Genomic DNA, 15,077 nt, shown 5'->3' on the forward strand with positions numbered 1-15,077 from the left:
GCGCCCCCGGCGCTCCGGGGCCCCGGGCGGCTTCGCCCGCCCCTCCCGGCCCAGCCTCACCTGCCGGGGGTGGGAAGGGCCCGCAGCGCCGGCCCGGAACCGAAACGCGCCAGCGCGGGCCGCGCCCCGGAAGGAAACGCCGTGCGGACCGTACGCCCCCGCCCCGCCCCTGCCCGTGGACCGCGCCCCGGTGGGTGTGGCCGCGGTCGTACCACGTGATCTGTGCTATATAAGGCACGGGCCGGAGCTGCTCTGCCTTTTCCGCTGCTGCCGCCATGTGTGTGCGGTGGGTCTCGTGTGGCCCCTCCGGTGAGTGGGCGGCGATCCGGTGCTGGGGGTGCGGTGGTGCCGCTCCGGGGGGAGGCCTAGAGGCCCCGCGGGTGCGGGTCGAGCGCCGATGGGCGGCGGCGAGGGAGGATTGAAGTGGATTGCGCGGCCGGGCCTGGTCCGCGGCCTAGGCCGCCGAGGGCTGTGCCGCATGGCGGCCCTGGGGATGCACAAAGGGGGGTCCTGTAGAGCCCCACACGGGTTTGGGAGAGCAGCGGGTCAGTGTGATGGCTCAGGCTTTGAGTTACGGGCTCTGGCCTGCCAGTCTGCTACGCACGAGACGGGGCCGTGCCGTATGTCGGGGCCGCGTCCCCCCCGCACAAACACCAGCGGTAGGTCTCTGCTTTTTGTGAGTTTGGATTCTTTTAACTGAGCTGGACTCTAAGGAACTTGTGTTTGCAGATAAGTGGGAAATGCTCTTGTGTAAAGAGCAATGGAAGGATTGAGGATCCCCGCACAGCTGGGATGTGCAGGAGGGCTAAGGGCTGGTTTTGCGGCCCCAGCGCTGCTGGGCTTCGGCGAACACTTGCACAGCGCTCTCAGGCACATGCCCTGACTCTTGGCCTGTGCCAGTCTGAGAGTTGGACGCCGTGGTCCTTGTAAGTCCTGACTCGGCATGTTTGAAGAGAAGTGGCTCACTTGGCTTCTGTATGCTCAGCACGTGATGAGAACTGTGTTGGTAGGGACATCTGAGAGGGTGATGAATGCCAACATATCTGAGCTGGGCATGGAATACTTCTGAGAGCCTTATCTGGGAAGGCTGGGACACCACTGGGCCTTTAGAGCAGCCAGCGTTCATGCCTGCCTGGCTGCCCCGGTGACAATACACCAGAGTTAATGTTGTAGAAAACAAAGCAGTATAGCAATCACACCCTGCTTAAAAATACATAATAGCGATTATTTTTGCGGCCTCACAAAACTTAGATTGCATCGGGGAAATCTTAAAGTATTTTAGGTGTTGCTTGGATTTCTCAAAGTAATATTTGTGAATATTGCATCTTTTTTGGAAGAAGAAAAAAATCTAACATGCTTTCTTGTTTTCAGTTCAACGTGTATCAGCTACACTCCTCCTTCCTGTGGCTTCAGTGCAGGTAAATACTGTTGCTGAAATTAATAAATGTTGAATTTGTGTGCCCCAGCTAGGCTGGAGTATCACTGTATCAAGGAGGTACAGTATCAGCAGGTGGAATTCAGGCATTGCCTGCATGTCTTGGGCAGGCCTCACTTTTCTGCTGAGACAAATGACCTGTTCATTTGTCCTGGAGTCTTCATGAGGCTCCTGTTTATGAACTATTGCTCATACTGTAACCAGACTGCAAAGAATATCCCCAGGTCCCTTTTTTCTTTCTGCTCTTTGTTCTCAGCAGTGAATAGTGTTTTGGGAAAACTGCCTGGAATACGTTGTAGAAAATGGGTAACTGTGGGGATTGATGCTTAGTAAATCTCAAAGCCTGTGATGGTTTCAGTATAAGAGTAGTGGACAGAAGTGATTTCTGAAAACTCCATGCTGAGGCTTTCTAATATGATTACCAGAGAAGCTCCCCAGTTGTGCAAACATCTCCATGCAACTCTTGTCTCTTTCAGATCTGCCCCCAAATGTGGAGACCTAATACTTCCTCTTCCCAAGGTAAAAAATGATTCTTGAAAATTAAATAAAAAGTTGTGCTTAGTGTTTGTCCAGACAGCATCTTCTGCTCTGATGCTGTGAGCTTAATTCCTTGTGTAAAGTTACCCCTCTGGTGCCACAGTGATGACACTTATTTGCTACTCTTGACCAAGAGAGTGATGAGCATTTTTACCACCATTACAGTTTTCTGAGGCACAGCAACTTCAAATTCCTCTCAATGCTTTCACTGCTGAATAGGCTGTTCATGAGTTTTTTACTTCTAGGATTTGCATCCTGCACTTCAGAGGAATGCAGAAGGAACAGCACCTGGTAAGAAATACGTACTTGTGCAGAGGTGTCTTCCACAGAGCTGTTAAACACTGCAGTAAGAAGGATGGCATGCATTTTATGATTCATTTCCACTAAGACCAGAAACAATTTCTACTAGCTAGTATTCAAACTTCTAAGTATTTTTTTTTAATTGGGAAAATTGACTTGTCAGAGTAGTCACAAGAGGGGATTGCTCGGTTCTGTGGTTGCAGAGCAGATACAGTGATGACTGCATAGTTCAGCAGAATCTGCTGTGTTGAACACTCGTGCTTCGCCCCTATCTGATGTATCTGGCTCTTGTGATCTCCCAGTAGGGGCTGTGGGCTTGGGCACACAGGCTGAAGGGATCTGACTTTGTTTTCCATTGTTGCAGGCACTGGGAGATGAAACTGTGAGCTGTTACAGGGTAAGTGCTGCATTGCTGACATTGAGAACTCATTTAATCCCTGCTGTCTGCAAAGGCTGCTGTGTGATGAGTGCATAGTTCAGCAGATGACCTGTGGTGAGCACAGTTTACATATCTTCTGATGCAGCCTCCTGTAGCTTAGGCTAGTTCAAACAAATCATGTGGGAAGCTGAAGGGGATACCTTTTTGCTCTATGAATGTGTTTTAAAAATTTATCTCAGGAGACCAGTAAGTGGGTTAAACTTAAAAAAAAAAACTTGGTAAGATGAATAGAAAGATTGGAGTAGGATGTGGTTGCAAAGTAAAGTACAAAATATAGCAGAATAAGGTTAATCAGGTGTTTGTGCTCCAGGTTCTAAAGGTTTCTTGTTGGTCTGCAGGTTGCCCTCAACAGAGCCCCATGCCTCTTGTGTGAAAAACCACTCCACCTGTTACTGATGTGGGTGAAGACAAGGCCTTCCTAATTCAAGGTGATTAGTAAGCATTAATTTCTTAGATGGATGCTATTTTGGTCTGTGCTGCAATTGAGAGTTTGCTTTTGGAGATGCTTGCCAATTTATTTTCTTAAAAAAGTGTGAAGCAAAGGTTAGTACTGTAAGTGTTCTTCAGCTTCCTGTATTTCATAGTAAGAGCATCAAATAATTGTGGTGTTATTAATGTCTAGAATTGTCCTGTTGAAACTAAATGGTGATTGCCACATTACTGTGAATTTAGTGTCCAAAATGGTTATGCCTGCTATGCACGACTTGGTTACACAAACCTCACATCACTGAACTTTGCAATTGCAAGGTTTGCTCCTTGCTGCAATTTCAGCATGCTCTGGAGGTGAGGAATGAACATCTCAGTGTTGAAGAGTGCTGGGAAATGGCTTTACAGCCTGCCTTCAGAAGGGGATGATAGGAGTGTTGCAGCCTACTGTAAATGATGTTGAATCAGGTCTCTGATCCCCATGAGGAGCAATCGACCAAACCCTGATACAGTACTTGACTCAAACTGTTCTTAATGCTATAACTTCCTGCTGGACCCTGCCTAATCGCAAATTTTTCTTTGCAGGCTTCCAGATGTTTCTCATTGTGAGGTAAGTAATTGTTTTTACTTCCTAAGGATTAGGATTTCAGCATAGGCCCATAAGTTTTTAACTGCTTGTCAGCTAGGGGGCATGGGGCCCATTGGCTGTGGCTTGCATCTCAGCCAAAACAAGAGGATGTTTTAAAGGGGAGCTGCTGGCTGGAGCCCAGTCTTGACAGTCTGGTGTGCACTAAACTCATCACTGTGAGCTCCTCTTCAATTTACTGTTTTAAATATTTGCCCTCTTGCCCATAGCAGCCTAGCCCTATGGCAGGCTGCACAGGGGCTGCCAGTGTGAGCTGCCTGTGTGATGAGATGTGACTGCCTTGACTTCAATCATGGAGGTCTGCAATTAGCTCTATCTGACTGCAGGCACCTGACTTGGGTTTTGTCCTTCTGTGCTTGTTTCTGTGCTCTCCTAATGGTTTGCTTTGGTGCAGGTGTGATGGAGCTGGGAAGTGAGGGACCTGGTAGTGCTGCCAGCAAAAGTAAGTTCATAACACATGATTGTGACTGGTCAGAATTCTGTGATACAGGGAATGAGGAAATTACTGCATCCTCGCCGTTACAGGGCTAGCTGCAGCGTTAAGCAGGGTTCTTGGCTTTTATTACCTTTTCCAGGTAAAAAGCCTGGATTTGCCAGCAGCCTGCAGGATTCACTTCCCCAAGGTGCTGCATATCTCAAAATTAACTGCTTTCTGTGACTAAAAAGAAATAGTGGTGGCCATTTTAAATGTGTAACTGCTGTAGACTACTTGAATTCCTAATTGATAAGAAAAGCTCTGTGCTACCAGGTTGCCACACATTCTGTGCTGAGCAAATGCAGCACAATTGCCTGCTATTAAACTTCTTGCTGTTCAAATTTAGTGGGCTCTTTCAGGGAATGGCACTGATCTTGAATGCTTATGTGGTAAATTGTATATCTCAATGGTTAGATTAGAGCTCTTAGGTGATGTGAATGAAGATGTGGTTGGGAGTAAGGTCAGATCCCCCTTTAAAGGGTATGTTACAGGGATAACACCATTAAACTACTCTTGGCATGTACTGTTTGTGATGAATTCTAAGCAATGGGAATCTCTCTGAAAGAGGCTGAGGAGAATCTTGTGCTGAAACAGTACCCACATTCACACTCTCAAACCACTGCCAAAAGTGTGTTAGTACAATTTCCCTTTCTTACAGGGTGAAGCTTGCATGGAGTTTGAGAAACAAGATGGATGTGCCTGAGGTAAGTGTGGAATACATGGGGTTTAATAATTCCTGGAATATTGTCTTTGTGCTTAAATAACGATGCCCAAAATTAGTCCTAGAAGATACCTGATACGTCTTTTCTTGTATCTGGCTGTTCTGTGGGCATTACTGTAACACTGCACTCTGGAATTAAAATAAAAACGTTGTGCTGTGGCTGTCACTTGTCAAGAGTTGTTAATACTAATCTTTATATTGGCTCTACACAAATTTAGCTCAAGTTCTAGATGATTGCTGTACAAACTTGTTTTCAAACAAACTGGAACACCCCAAACACTTTCAAAAATAGAAGCCATTTTGAAAACCTATTGGACTTGTATTTTAGGTATTTAAAATCATGAAATACAACATTTTTGGGACAGACAGTATCACAAAGCAAAGTAGTAGCTTTTTACTTTCCCTGATATTTTCAATGTTATTAATTCTGTATTTGAAGTTAAGTTAGGATTTGTAAGCTTTGTGTATGCTATTTGGGTATTGTAAGTTAAACTTGTAAGATGCCAGCTAAAACTCAGTTTCTTTTTAGGTAAAAGTTAGGTGAATAGAAATGAATAGGTAAATAAACTTTGCATATAGTGCTGCTGTCTGTTAAAGTACTTCTTTCTTCCTCAGGAAAGGACTGTTGCTGTGTTTGCAGCCTTACTGGGTAAGTCCACACAACAGATGAATTGTGAATTGAATTAAAAACTTCTGGAAATATTTGTAGCCACTGATGAAATTGATTCTGCCAAATGAGTTACTGTGATATTACCCTTTCCGTTCCATTTCTGTCTGAGGTTACAAAGCTGTTGTGGAGCTTTTAGCAGTTGTTCTGCTGCATATGCTAACTGTGTTTTCTTGATTTAGGTGAAGAGGCAGCTCAAACTAGCATATGAAGAACTGAGAATGTGAGTGTAACTGCTGTAATAATGTATTTGTTGGAACAAATGATGATAACCTTAGCTTGAACTCTCTCACTGAACAGAGATGAACTAAGGTCTGAGATGTTCCCATCAAGTGTGTTGTGCTGGTTTGGTACCTTGTAACAGTTCTTATGTCTGTCTTAATAGGTGGAAGATTGCTGATGAATGGGTTACACTTGCATGAACAGCATTAAAAAAGCCAATGTGTTTTTACCCCACTGGTCATGTTTGCCTGATATTGATTGGTGTGAATAAAAATCTGTAAACTCTACCTGGTGTTGTGACCTCCTTTCTGGCTGGAACAACTTCATGCAAAACATCTCAGGCTGCTATATTTAAATTTAAAATGCTTAATTTAGAGCAGGGACTAAACTAGGCTAGATGCTAGTCTTGCAAGTGTCAACTGAGGTCAAATGCTGCTGGTGTGCAGGCTGCAAGGGACTATATTTAGACAAAAATAAGTAACTTAAGGAGTATTTCAAGTGTTTAAGGAAAGAGCTAAACTTACTAATATACTTGCTGCTAAAGTAGTAGTCTACCAGTAATCCTGGTAATACATGTTCAAGTACAGATCTTCTCAGAACAAGTGTACAGCTTAAATTTGGTAACTCTTTTCCAAGTGTTCTGGATTTGAACAACACAACACTTGGTTTTCAAGAGGGCAAAAAGTTGGGGAGATTGTGATAATTCTAATTAACAACAGTTACTGACTGTTATGAGTCACTAAGGCCTGCTAAGATGTTTCTGCTTTCTAATGCTCCTTAATGGAATCTTGGTTCTCTGAAAAAATAATTTAAATTCCTCCCTGGTCTCAGGGGTGATGTCAGTATGAGGGAAGTCAGCTTATGAAAGTCAGTTATGAACTCCCTTTCTCTAACACTTCAACTAGTGTTGTAGCGCTTCTAATGAGAAATAAAGCTACATAAAATTCAGCAGGCTTTTTTCACTTTGTTAATGTTGCTTAGAATCTTTCAATAGGAGTGAGTTTGTCATGTTTCCTGCCCATCCCACCTGGTAGGAGCTTAAATTACATTTTGAGATGTTCTTATCCAGAAAAGTACTTCATCCTAGACAAAATAAAGTTGGACATGGTGTCCACATGTGAATTAAATCTCTTCTACACTAAAAAGCTAGTAATAAGGTCTGTTTTCATCCAGAGCTGATTAGTAGCCTCTTAATATTACCCTATGGTGTTACTTTTTAAAATACCACACTTCATTATGCCTGTTGAAGAGCTTGAAGGGACTGTCATATCCTGCAGTATAAAAGAAGTCTTCGTGGAATGGTTGGCCTCTGTTTCTTAAGGTTCTGGCCAAGGCATCAGCTTCCTCAGCATACTTCTCAGGGGAGGCAAATCCACCAAAGGACCTGGTGCAAGTGAGAAAAGGAGATGTTTTGGGCCAAGCCTCTGACTTTATTTTCACAGACAGAATGCTCAGACTTGGAAAGCAAGTTTGAGTACTTGTGCTGCAGTTTTTAGTTAGTAGATTACCCATGCAGAACTAGCAGCAAAGCAGCATAGGTATTCATGCTGTTTTTAAAGGGAAGATTTAATACAAGTAAGCCCCCAAGTAACAACTGCCTTGTGTGTTCTGTGGCAGTTCAGGACTACAACTAAAAAGGTGTTGGGAGAGCAGTTTAGGTATTCTGTGAAACAAAACTGTCTTTGGAAGATGACTGGAGGCTGTATATCTATAAAACTCAATGCAATTTTCAAGTGTCTTCTAAAAAAATCAGCGTTTTACAACTTGGTCACTTGTTTTTGTGGTAAAACACCCAAACATAAGATTGCCTGAGGGCTGGGTTTTAGCAGTTAAAGCTCTGAACAGCAGGGTCTATCCACACTTAATACCTCTTAAAGTGTAGGTGACAGGATTCATGTGCTGTCAGCTGTGCCGGTTTTGCTTACCGGACAAAGAGAGCTGCTGCCTTCCGTTCCTCGATGAACACATCGGAGTCAGTGGGCTGGGGGGGGCAGTCCTGGTGTTCAAATGGCACAAAGAAAGAGATCTTGAAGTCTGTGCAGCCTGATTTCACCAGGCAGGTCACTGGCACAGTCATGTCAATCTTCATTTCTAGAGGAAAGGAAAGCCAGGTCTCTAAGCTGCATTTCCCAGCTCTATTGTTCATTATTATTTGTGTTCACTAGCTGCTTTTTAATTCTTTCTATTCAAAAGCAGCATGTCCTACCTTTTTCATTCTTTCCCTGGATGTAGTGGAAGAGTTTCCAGAAGCCCTGGCGCATGGCTTCCTTCTGGGTTTCCCCCCTGATGACTGTGCTGACCCACTTTGCTGTCTCGTACTGACGCAGTTCGTAGTCCTTTGCCTGAAAGGTAGCAAAAGTCACGGTAACCATGAGATGGGTGTTGGCAGAAATTAGTAGCTACTTTTTCCAAATCGGCATACAAGTATTGCTGCAGTTACCATTGCCTCTGCTGAGCTCCAGCGAGGGGACTGCAGGTCCAGGGACAGAAATGTTTGCTTGAAGGACTTGATCATCTTGCCGGAGCTGGAAGGCAGACACAGTTCATTGGCATCTCTTACATTAATATGGCACCAGGGCTTTTCAGTTGTTGCTGAGCTGGTGGAAGACCTGAAAAAGGCTGAAAGCTGTTTAGCCCTGTAGGAATTGAGCACTAGGACCAAGAAACTACCTCTGCTGGAGGAAGTGTTCTTTCAGGATATGCTGCCCTTCCTTCTCCATGGCAAAAAGGTATTTCCTGATAGCAAAGTGGGATCCTGCAAGTGGGAGTTTTGTGGAAATCTGTAAGTCAAAAGGACTTCAGTCTGTTTGCTCCTGGATGAAAAAGCAGTAGTGGTGTGGTGGGTGATGTGGTGTTGACTGCTTTTAACTTTATTTGGCCTCATGATAGCTGATGGCTTTCTTAAAGACTTTTAGCCTCAGAGTCCTGTGAATAAATGAGGTTTTCTGCATTTCTGAATTAATAACTATTTCCTTGATAGCCTTCACATGGGAGGAAAAAAGTGAAAACTCAAAAACACTGTCCCAAACAAAGCGAGTGAAAATATTCAAAGCCAGTGTTGAAATGATCAGATCTTGTAAAATGCTGAGATTTCAGTGGCCTCCATATACAACTTCTGTTGTTAACCAGGCAGACAGTAGTGTATGATGTGCGTTCTGACAGTCTCTGCCTTGTGTTATATTACCATGTCCTTCACCTGCTGTGTTGTGAACAGCACATAATTCAGTGATTATTGGATTCTTAGGCCATAGAATGTCTTCTCAGACTGTAGTTTAATTACCTGTTTCTTGGGTAACAAATGTGAATTTTGTAAAATCAGCTGCATTATGCTACTTTACTTTCTTGGCTGTTACATCTTGCAATACCTGGACTGTTGTTGAATTCTGTTAATCCCCTTCTATACCCTGCCTAGAGGTGGCTATGAAGAGTTCTTGGGATCTGAGGTTGAAAAGTTTTTATTAAAGCAAACCATTAAAAAAAGACCACAAACCCTGGTGGTACTGGGTTCCTTTAGAGTCTGTAAAATAAGTAGTATGTGGAGCCACTTCAGTGTTGAGTTTTTCCAGCAGCTCCTTCAATTGTCACCCCAGATCAAGGGAAGGTCAGAATCAAACAGCTGGCTACAGCTGCTGGTAGTAAAGGCAGGTGCTGTTCCCTTCCCTGTCCAGCCTGAAGGTACATCATGTCCAGCAGACCTGACCAGAATGATGGTCACCAGGGGCTGCTGCACAGTTGTACTCTATGAATAGACTTCGTCCATGGTGTTCACAAATCAACAAAACATCATAAAGCAGGAATCCTTATCGTTAGAAGCAAATCCGAGCAATTACACTGAAACTTCCTACAACAATTATTGCCACTTGAAAGACAATGCTGCTGCTTCACACTTGTATTAGCTACTGAACGAGCTGTTTTCTCTTTCCTGGCTAATTCCAGCTGCTTCCAACATACCTTTCCGTAGCTACTGGGTAGACCTCTGGATTTTGTAAGTTTATGGCCAGTACAGTCAGTGACTACATGTTAGAAATATTTTTTTTAATTACATAAAGCTATGCTTTGGCATCAGAGAGACAAACAGAAGAATCCTTCAGATACAGTTGAATTTTTTTAGATGTACAGGAAAGCTGAACTTTGAAATGCCCATCTATTCATATAAATATGTCTATAGGGTGTTCACTTTATTTTCTGCAGACACATGGGCCAAAGGAACAGGCAGCAGGTTACACTGCTAGCACAAGTAAGTACAGCCAGAACATGCCACTCCACAAAGTACTAGTGCTGTTAAGGACATGGAGAAGGTAGACATACTTACAGTTTCAGTCCTTGTCCTTCCAGCTGTTGCAGTGTGTCCTGTGGAGGCTGCACATCCTCATAAGATGCTGCATGTCAGTGTTTATTTGAGTTTGGGCAAGCTCCTCCCATGCCTCAACCCTACTGGAGGGGGCTGCTGTTATGAAAACCAGAAGGCTGGAGCCTTGTCCTGCTCTGGGTCTCATTGGAGAGCCCCCACGCAAATGCCAAAGGCCCCACCTACTATCCACAAGGCAACACTGGGACTAGTGTGTGATCTGGCTCCATAAACAATTTTGCACCCTTGTGTAACTTCCCCTGTTTGCCGTGGCTGTGTGCCCACTTATGACAGGGTCAGTGGCAGGTTTTGTGCTTTAGGAGAAAGGATTTCGCATAAATAATGTGTCTCTTTCCCCCTCCTGACTTGGATTATGGGAGAGTGGTGCTATACAGAATGCCAGCTTTTCCTTTTTACCACAGGGGTGAAGGGTAGGTAGAAATCTGGCTGCACACTCTGCTGAGACCATCCTCACGAGATTTTTGCTGGCATGTTATGAAAGACAGACAGTGTTCTCTGATGGCTGGCTGTTCTGAGCGGTATTTGAGGTTAATCAGCCCTCTCAGCCCTTGGATATCTGCACAAAGGGGTTATACAAAGCTATTGTGAAATCCTGTCCTGCTTATAATACACACAGCGAAGCTGGGCTCTTCATTTAGCCAGCTGCAGCTCCAGACATAGTTTGGTTCTAGCACAATAGGGTAGATTAAACTGCACAGTTTGTGTTCTGAGAACACCTCTCAGTTTGTCATGGTTTGTGCAAATTCCTTGCAGCCAAATTCAGCTGAGCTCTCAGGGACATTTTACATCAATAGCTGGGAATGACTTTTAACAGGAAACCCACTTTGCTTGCTGAGAACTTCATCAGGATGCTGTGTGATACACTCCTGTTCAAAAAAGGGAAGTAAAACCATGCCAAAAAGCAATTGTGAATTTATCTCTAAAGCCACAAATCTCTCCAGAGCCACAGAGAGGGTCATTTGCTACTGGAGTTTACTCGAGCAGATTGAGGCCTGAAATGTGTAACCACTTCTCTGCATGCTTGGTACTTTTTATTCTACAGAGTATAATACATTTTACCTGTGCTCTGCTTGGGTCAAACAGGAACAGCAGGAGTGTGTTTGGAGGAGCAGAAGCTGCTTGGTCTTTGCTCAGGAGCCATAGGCATGCAAAGTCATGGGCTGGGGTAAGGTGAGCTATCACCTTACCCTGTCACCCCAGGGATGGAAGTGTTTTTGAATACCTCCAGATATGAAAAACAATATCCAGCAAAAATAGTTTGGCAAATCCCTACAAATTTACCCCAGTGGTGAGCACTGAGGTATAGTACCTTGGAAGGGAGGCAATAACTCTGTAGATAAAGACAAGCCCACAGTGGCTTCTCACTTTGTTTCTGAAGCAGAGAGGCCCAGAACAAACCCCCAGTGAGTTTGTGTGTGTCCAGCTGATGTCCCTGACAAAGAGTTCACTGTTCCTGATGGAGCACCCCCAGGCTGGAGAACAATCCTCAGTGTTTTCCCAAGAGGTTGTTTTCCAGCACTCTTGTTTTTACACATAAACATTGAGAGAACATGTCAACAGCTGCATGAGACAGTAGGGCAGGCATGGAGACATGTATTCTGTTTATATACATTCCGAAACTTAGAGAATGGGGATGGGAATATGGAGCAACCTGACACACATTATACAAACTACATAAACCTGACACACAATACCTTCAGATACAGGAACATCCAAGTACATAGCAGCCATTAAGTCTCAAAGGTTCTGTGACTTTTGACCTCTGTGCAATGTCATAAATATGTGTTTGGGACTTGGCTGGCATTTTCCAGAACAGCTAACAAAGCAGTATTTTTCTGTTCCCTTGCCTTCAGGAGCAGAGATGAGGGCACAAGCAGATAAAAGCATGTGGTTTGTACCTTAATTTTGCTGTCTTCATCTGTGCAGGAACACTCTAATGAACTGGTACTTAAATAATAACTTTGATCGGATAAGGACAAGCCTGTGATATGATCACTTGTGATTTTCACTTTTCTTCCCTGTAACAAGACCTTAAGCAACATTCTCCACACCAAAACTGCTTCCATCTGCTGTGTGGCAGCATTACAACTGCTGCTGCCACATCAGTGCAGTTGTGTTCTAAGTTGCCTTTATCCCTAGAGGCAAGCACAGACTGTGTGCACAAGCAGGGATCTTTTCCACTGACCTAATTGTGTCAGGACTGGAGGGACCCAGGAAAAAAGTGTGTTGTTAACAGTGTGGTTAATGATAACTCCGAGTCATGTTCTCGTAGCTGGCGAGTCTGTAGTGTGATATGAAGAATGGGGCTGTGAGGGGCAGACAGGGATGTGTGGCCACTCACATATTGTATCAAGTGGTCTCAACACCGAGATCCAGGCAGTTTTGCATTGCTGCCTAAGTCTGTCAGAGAGTCTTTGACAAGTATTTTAATTGAAAATAATTGAGTCTCTCCACATATAAATGGTCTTTACTTTTGTAAACATATGCTCATCTGATGGTGCAGAAACCTCACTTCACAGTAAAGGGCTTGAGCATGTGATGTGACTGTAGTTACTGTCCATGGCAGCAGCAGTGTCCTTTTATGTTGTTAGATGAACTGTGGTTTACTGCAGATTCATCTCCCAAAAGAAGCCTCTTACCTCCTTGCTCTAAAGAAAGCCTCCATTTTATATCATATTCTCACTCCCAGCATGGAAAATGAACAAGCAGAAACACACCATCTTCTAAAGTAGCAGTTGAATGTACTGTAGTACTGTTCCAAGGAGGTTCCTTACTGCTGTTAGAAATTGTGGAAAGGAAATCTATGCCATAACTGCAGTGAGGTGGTATTTAGGCCTTTTGCTCTGACCTACACATTTCATATCATCAGGGGAATTTGTTACCATTGGATTTACCTCCAGCCAAAAATAATCTGCTTTCTGGAAATGTGTATGTGGATTTTGTCCATGTTTTTGCCTGATTTCAGCTAGTTTGTTACAAGTGATGTGAAACTACTGCATCTTCCTGCTTACTCAGTGACAGTGTTACCTAAATCTTGATGAATGAGTGATTCTGTGCTCACTTCATCAGAGAGCACATAGAACTGGCTGCTGTAGGCCAAATAAAAAGCTTCCTACACCAAACACCACTCCAGAGCACTCCTGACTTGGCATTTTCCAGGATTTCTCTGCTGAAGCTCACATTTTGAAACCATTCCAGGTTTGGGGAATTAATCCTAAATGAATCCTTGCTTCCAGCAGCCATAAAAAACATTCTTAAACCTTCCTGTCTTCTGTGCATGGAGCCCAGAGAGAAGCTATTTCAGCTTTATATACTGCTTTATTCACTGGTTTATTTCTACAATAGGGCTTGTTTTTACTATGGATCTGTTCTGGGATCTAGCTAGAAACTGAAGTCCACAAGCAATTGTCTCAGCAAACTTTAGCCAGTGAAAGAAGTTACCTAGATCCACAGAAACTTCCAGTCCTCTCTGAGTGCTGAGAGGAAACGAATTCATCTTCCCCTACAAATTATCCACGTTCTGTCATTGACAGATTTTTCTCAGAAACAAGAACGTGAAAAAAGGTAAGTTTTTATCTTCAAGATAGGAATGTCTCATAAAGGGAAAGAGGTAACAGTGCTTGGTAGAAAAAAAGTCTTGACACAAATTTATTGCATTGCTGGTTTTGCTTTTTTAAATGGTTTTGAAGAGACTTAAGTCTAAAATGTGACAGAATACAACTTATCTGGAAACAGCTCTGAAGAGGCAACAGCTGTCTGGGCAGAAGCACAGTGGGCTCTGCATTTTCTTTCTTTGATCCCCCTTCCCAGAGTTTTAAAGTGATCTTTTCCTTCTCTTGTTCTTTACCTGCTTTGGCCTCCTCCTTCCCTTCCTCTCTCCCTCTCTCTCTCATTTCTCAGCCTACTCCAGTCTATATGCTGCATGGACTGAGACCACCTGGCAGATCCTCTGCCAAGGACCTGAGTTAAGCTCCTGACTCTGCTGAGGGGTTGTTCTGAAATTGTGAGAACAGCCCCACGTGCCTGAAAAAGACCCTAATATGCAGAAATTGCCCTTGAGAGCTCAGGATTTCCCTATGTAGTCTCAGGAGCCTGAGGAGAACACGTCCAGACATGATGGAAACAGGCTCAGAGAGAATGAATTAATATGTTAAAGAAATATTTTCCTTAAAATAATTTCCACTTCCAAAAAGGCATGAAGAGGTAACTGGAACTGAGGGTTTGTCTCCTAAGCTTCTTCCTCCTTTTACTGGCATGAGTGTGGTTCACATCAGAACTCTCCCATCATCTAACAGTGGGGATATTGCTAGTGGGTGTGGGGTTTTGGTGAGCACTTCTTTAGGTGATGTGAGTGAGGTTTTCAGAGATGGATTCTTCAAGAGCCTGCTCTCTCTTCCTGTGTGTTCCCAGAATGAGCCAATGCTGCACTCTGCAGCAGGTGGCACTGTTGGCTGTGTTCAGAGGTGAGCTTTCCTTGAAGAGGAACATCCCTGATCCTCTCTTGGCTGCCAGTGGTCACTTGGGCTCCAGTGCACCCTTATAGTTCTTTCTATTTCCAGAGACATAAATTGGATTATGTTCTTGTTGACTGCTAATGGGAAAGCATCTTAACAGCTATTAAATTAATAACTTGGCATGTTAAGACATCTTTCATGTGACAGACACAGCAACCTGAGTCAGGGAATTATAGAACTTCGTGTTGGAAGGGACTTTAATGAGCTTATAGTTCTGACTCCCTGTCAGGGAATGTCTGTGTAAGACTGTTAAGAAAATGCTAAGTTAGGAAAATCTTCCAGGTTATGCTTAGCTCTAGAACAGTTAAAGTGGCAAGTTTTCAGGT

The 15,077-nt window shown here is 43.8% G+C and overlaps 2 protein-coding genes, 1 long non-coding RNA gene and 6 other non-coding genes across 14 annotated transcripts in view; 7 read left to right on the plus strand and 2 right to left on the minus strand.

Moving 5' to 3' along the window:
- The window catches only part of ZBTB37 (zinc finger and BTB domain containing 37), a 20,962-nt gene extending 20,815 nt beyond the window's left edge, over positions 1–147 (minus strand). For all 5 annotated transcript variants that reach the window (XR_005953848.1, XR_005953849.1, XR_005953850.1 and 2 more), the window contains exon 1: positions 61–147. The gene's annotated coding sequence lies outside the window, so the exon portion shown is untranslated. The remainder of the gene's footprint in view (positions 1–60) is intronic.
- Positions 148–214: 67 nt separating this feature from the next.
- On the plus strand, positions 215–6,155 carry LOC121344603. The gene is made up of 12 exons (XR_005953852.1): positions 215–309; positions 1,372–1,418; positions 1,912–1,954; positions 2,218–2,263; positions 2,637–2,669; positions 3,050–3,139; positions 3,723–3,747; positions 4,178–4,225; positions 4,917–4,962; positions 5,595–5,628; positions 5,829–5,869; positions 6,032–6,155. It is a non-coding gene; the product is annotated as an uncharacterized LOC121344603 (long non-coding RNA).
- On the plus strand, positions 978–1,056 carry LOC121344634. Its single transcript, XR_005953861.1, has one exon. It is a non-coding gene; the product is annotated as a small nucleolar RNA SNORD74 (small nucleolar RNA).
- LOC121344631 lies at positions 1,776–1,842 on the plus strand. The gene has a single exon (XR_005953858.1). It is a non-coding gene; the product is annotated as a small nucleolar RNA SNORD75 (small nucleolar RNA).
- Positions 2,068–2,149, plus strand: LOC121344629. The gene has a single exon (XR_005953856.1). It is a non-coding gene; the product is annotated as a small nucleolar RNA SNORD24 (small nucleolar RNA).
- LOC121344630 lies at positions 2,481–2,555 on the plus strand. The gene has a single exon (XR_005953857.1). It is a non-coding gene; the product is annotated as a small nucleolar RNA SNORD77 (small nucleolar RNA).
- Positions 4,780–4,854, plus strand: LOC121344632. The gene has a single exon (XR_005953859.1). It is a non-coding gene; the product is annotated as a small nucleolar RNA SNORD79 (small nucleolar RNA).
- Positions 5,687–5,761, plus strand: LOC121344633. Its single transcript, XR_005953860.1, has one exon. It is a non-coding gene; the product is annotated as a small nucleolar RNA SNORD47 (small nucleolar RNA).
- Positions 6,156–6,981: 826 nt separating the features above from the next.
- On the minus strand, positions 6,982–10,350 carry HEBP2 (heme binding protein 2). 2 transcript variants are annotated; one of them, XM_041420746.1, is made up of 5 exons: positions 10,181–10,350; positions 8,309–8,393; positions 8,075–8,210; positions 7,794–7,959; positions 6,982–7,252 (listed from the first exon to the last, which is right to left on the minus strand). In XM_041420746.1, exons 2-5 carry the CDS (start codon positions 8,381–8,383, stop codon positions 7,078–7,080), a joined length of 552 nt encoding a protein of 183 aa, XP_041276680.1. In that variant the 5' UTR covers positions 8,384–8,393; positions 10,181–10,350; the 3' UTR covers positions 6,982–7,077. The 2 variants fall into 2 exon arrangements, with proteins under 2 accessions (XP_041276680.1, XP_041276681.1); XM_041420747.1 differs by having other exon boundaries at positions 10,177–10,230.
- Between the last annotated feature and the right edge of the window lie 4,727 nt (positions 10,351–15,077).

This window comes from Onychostruthus taczanowskii, unplaced genomic scaffold (assembly GCF_017590055.1).
Source record: "Onychostruthus taczanowskii isolate IOZ18803 unplaced genomic scaffold, ASM1759005v1 scaffold65, whole genome shotgun sequence".
NCBI classification, from domain to species: domain Eukaryota; kingdom Metazoa; phylum Chordata; class Aves; order Passeriformes; family Passeridae; genus Onychostruthus; species Onychostruthus taczanowskii.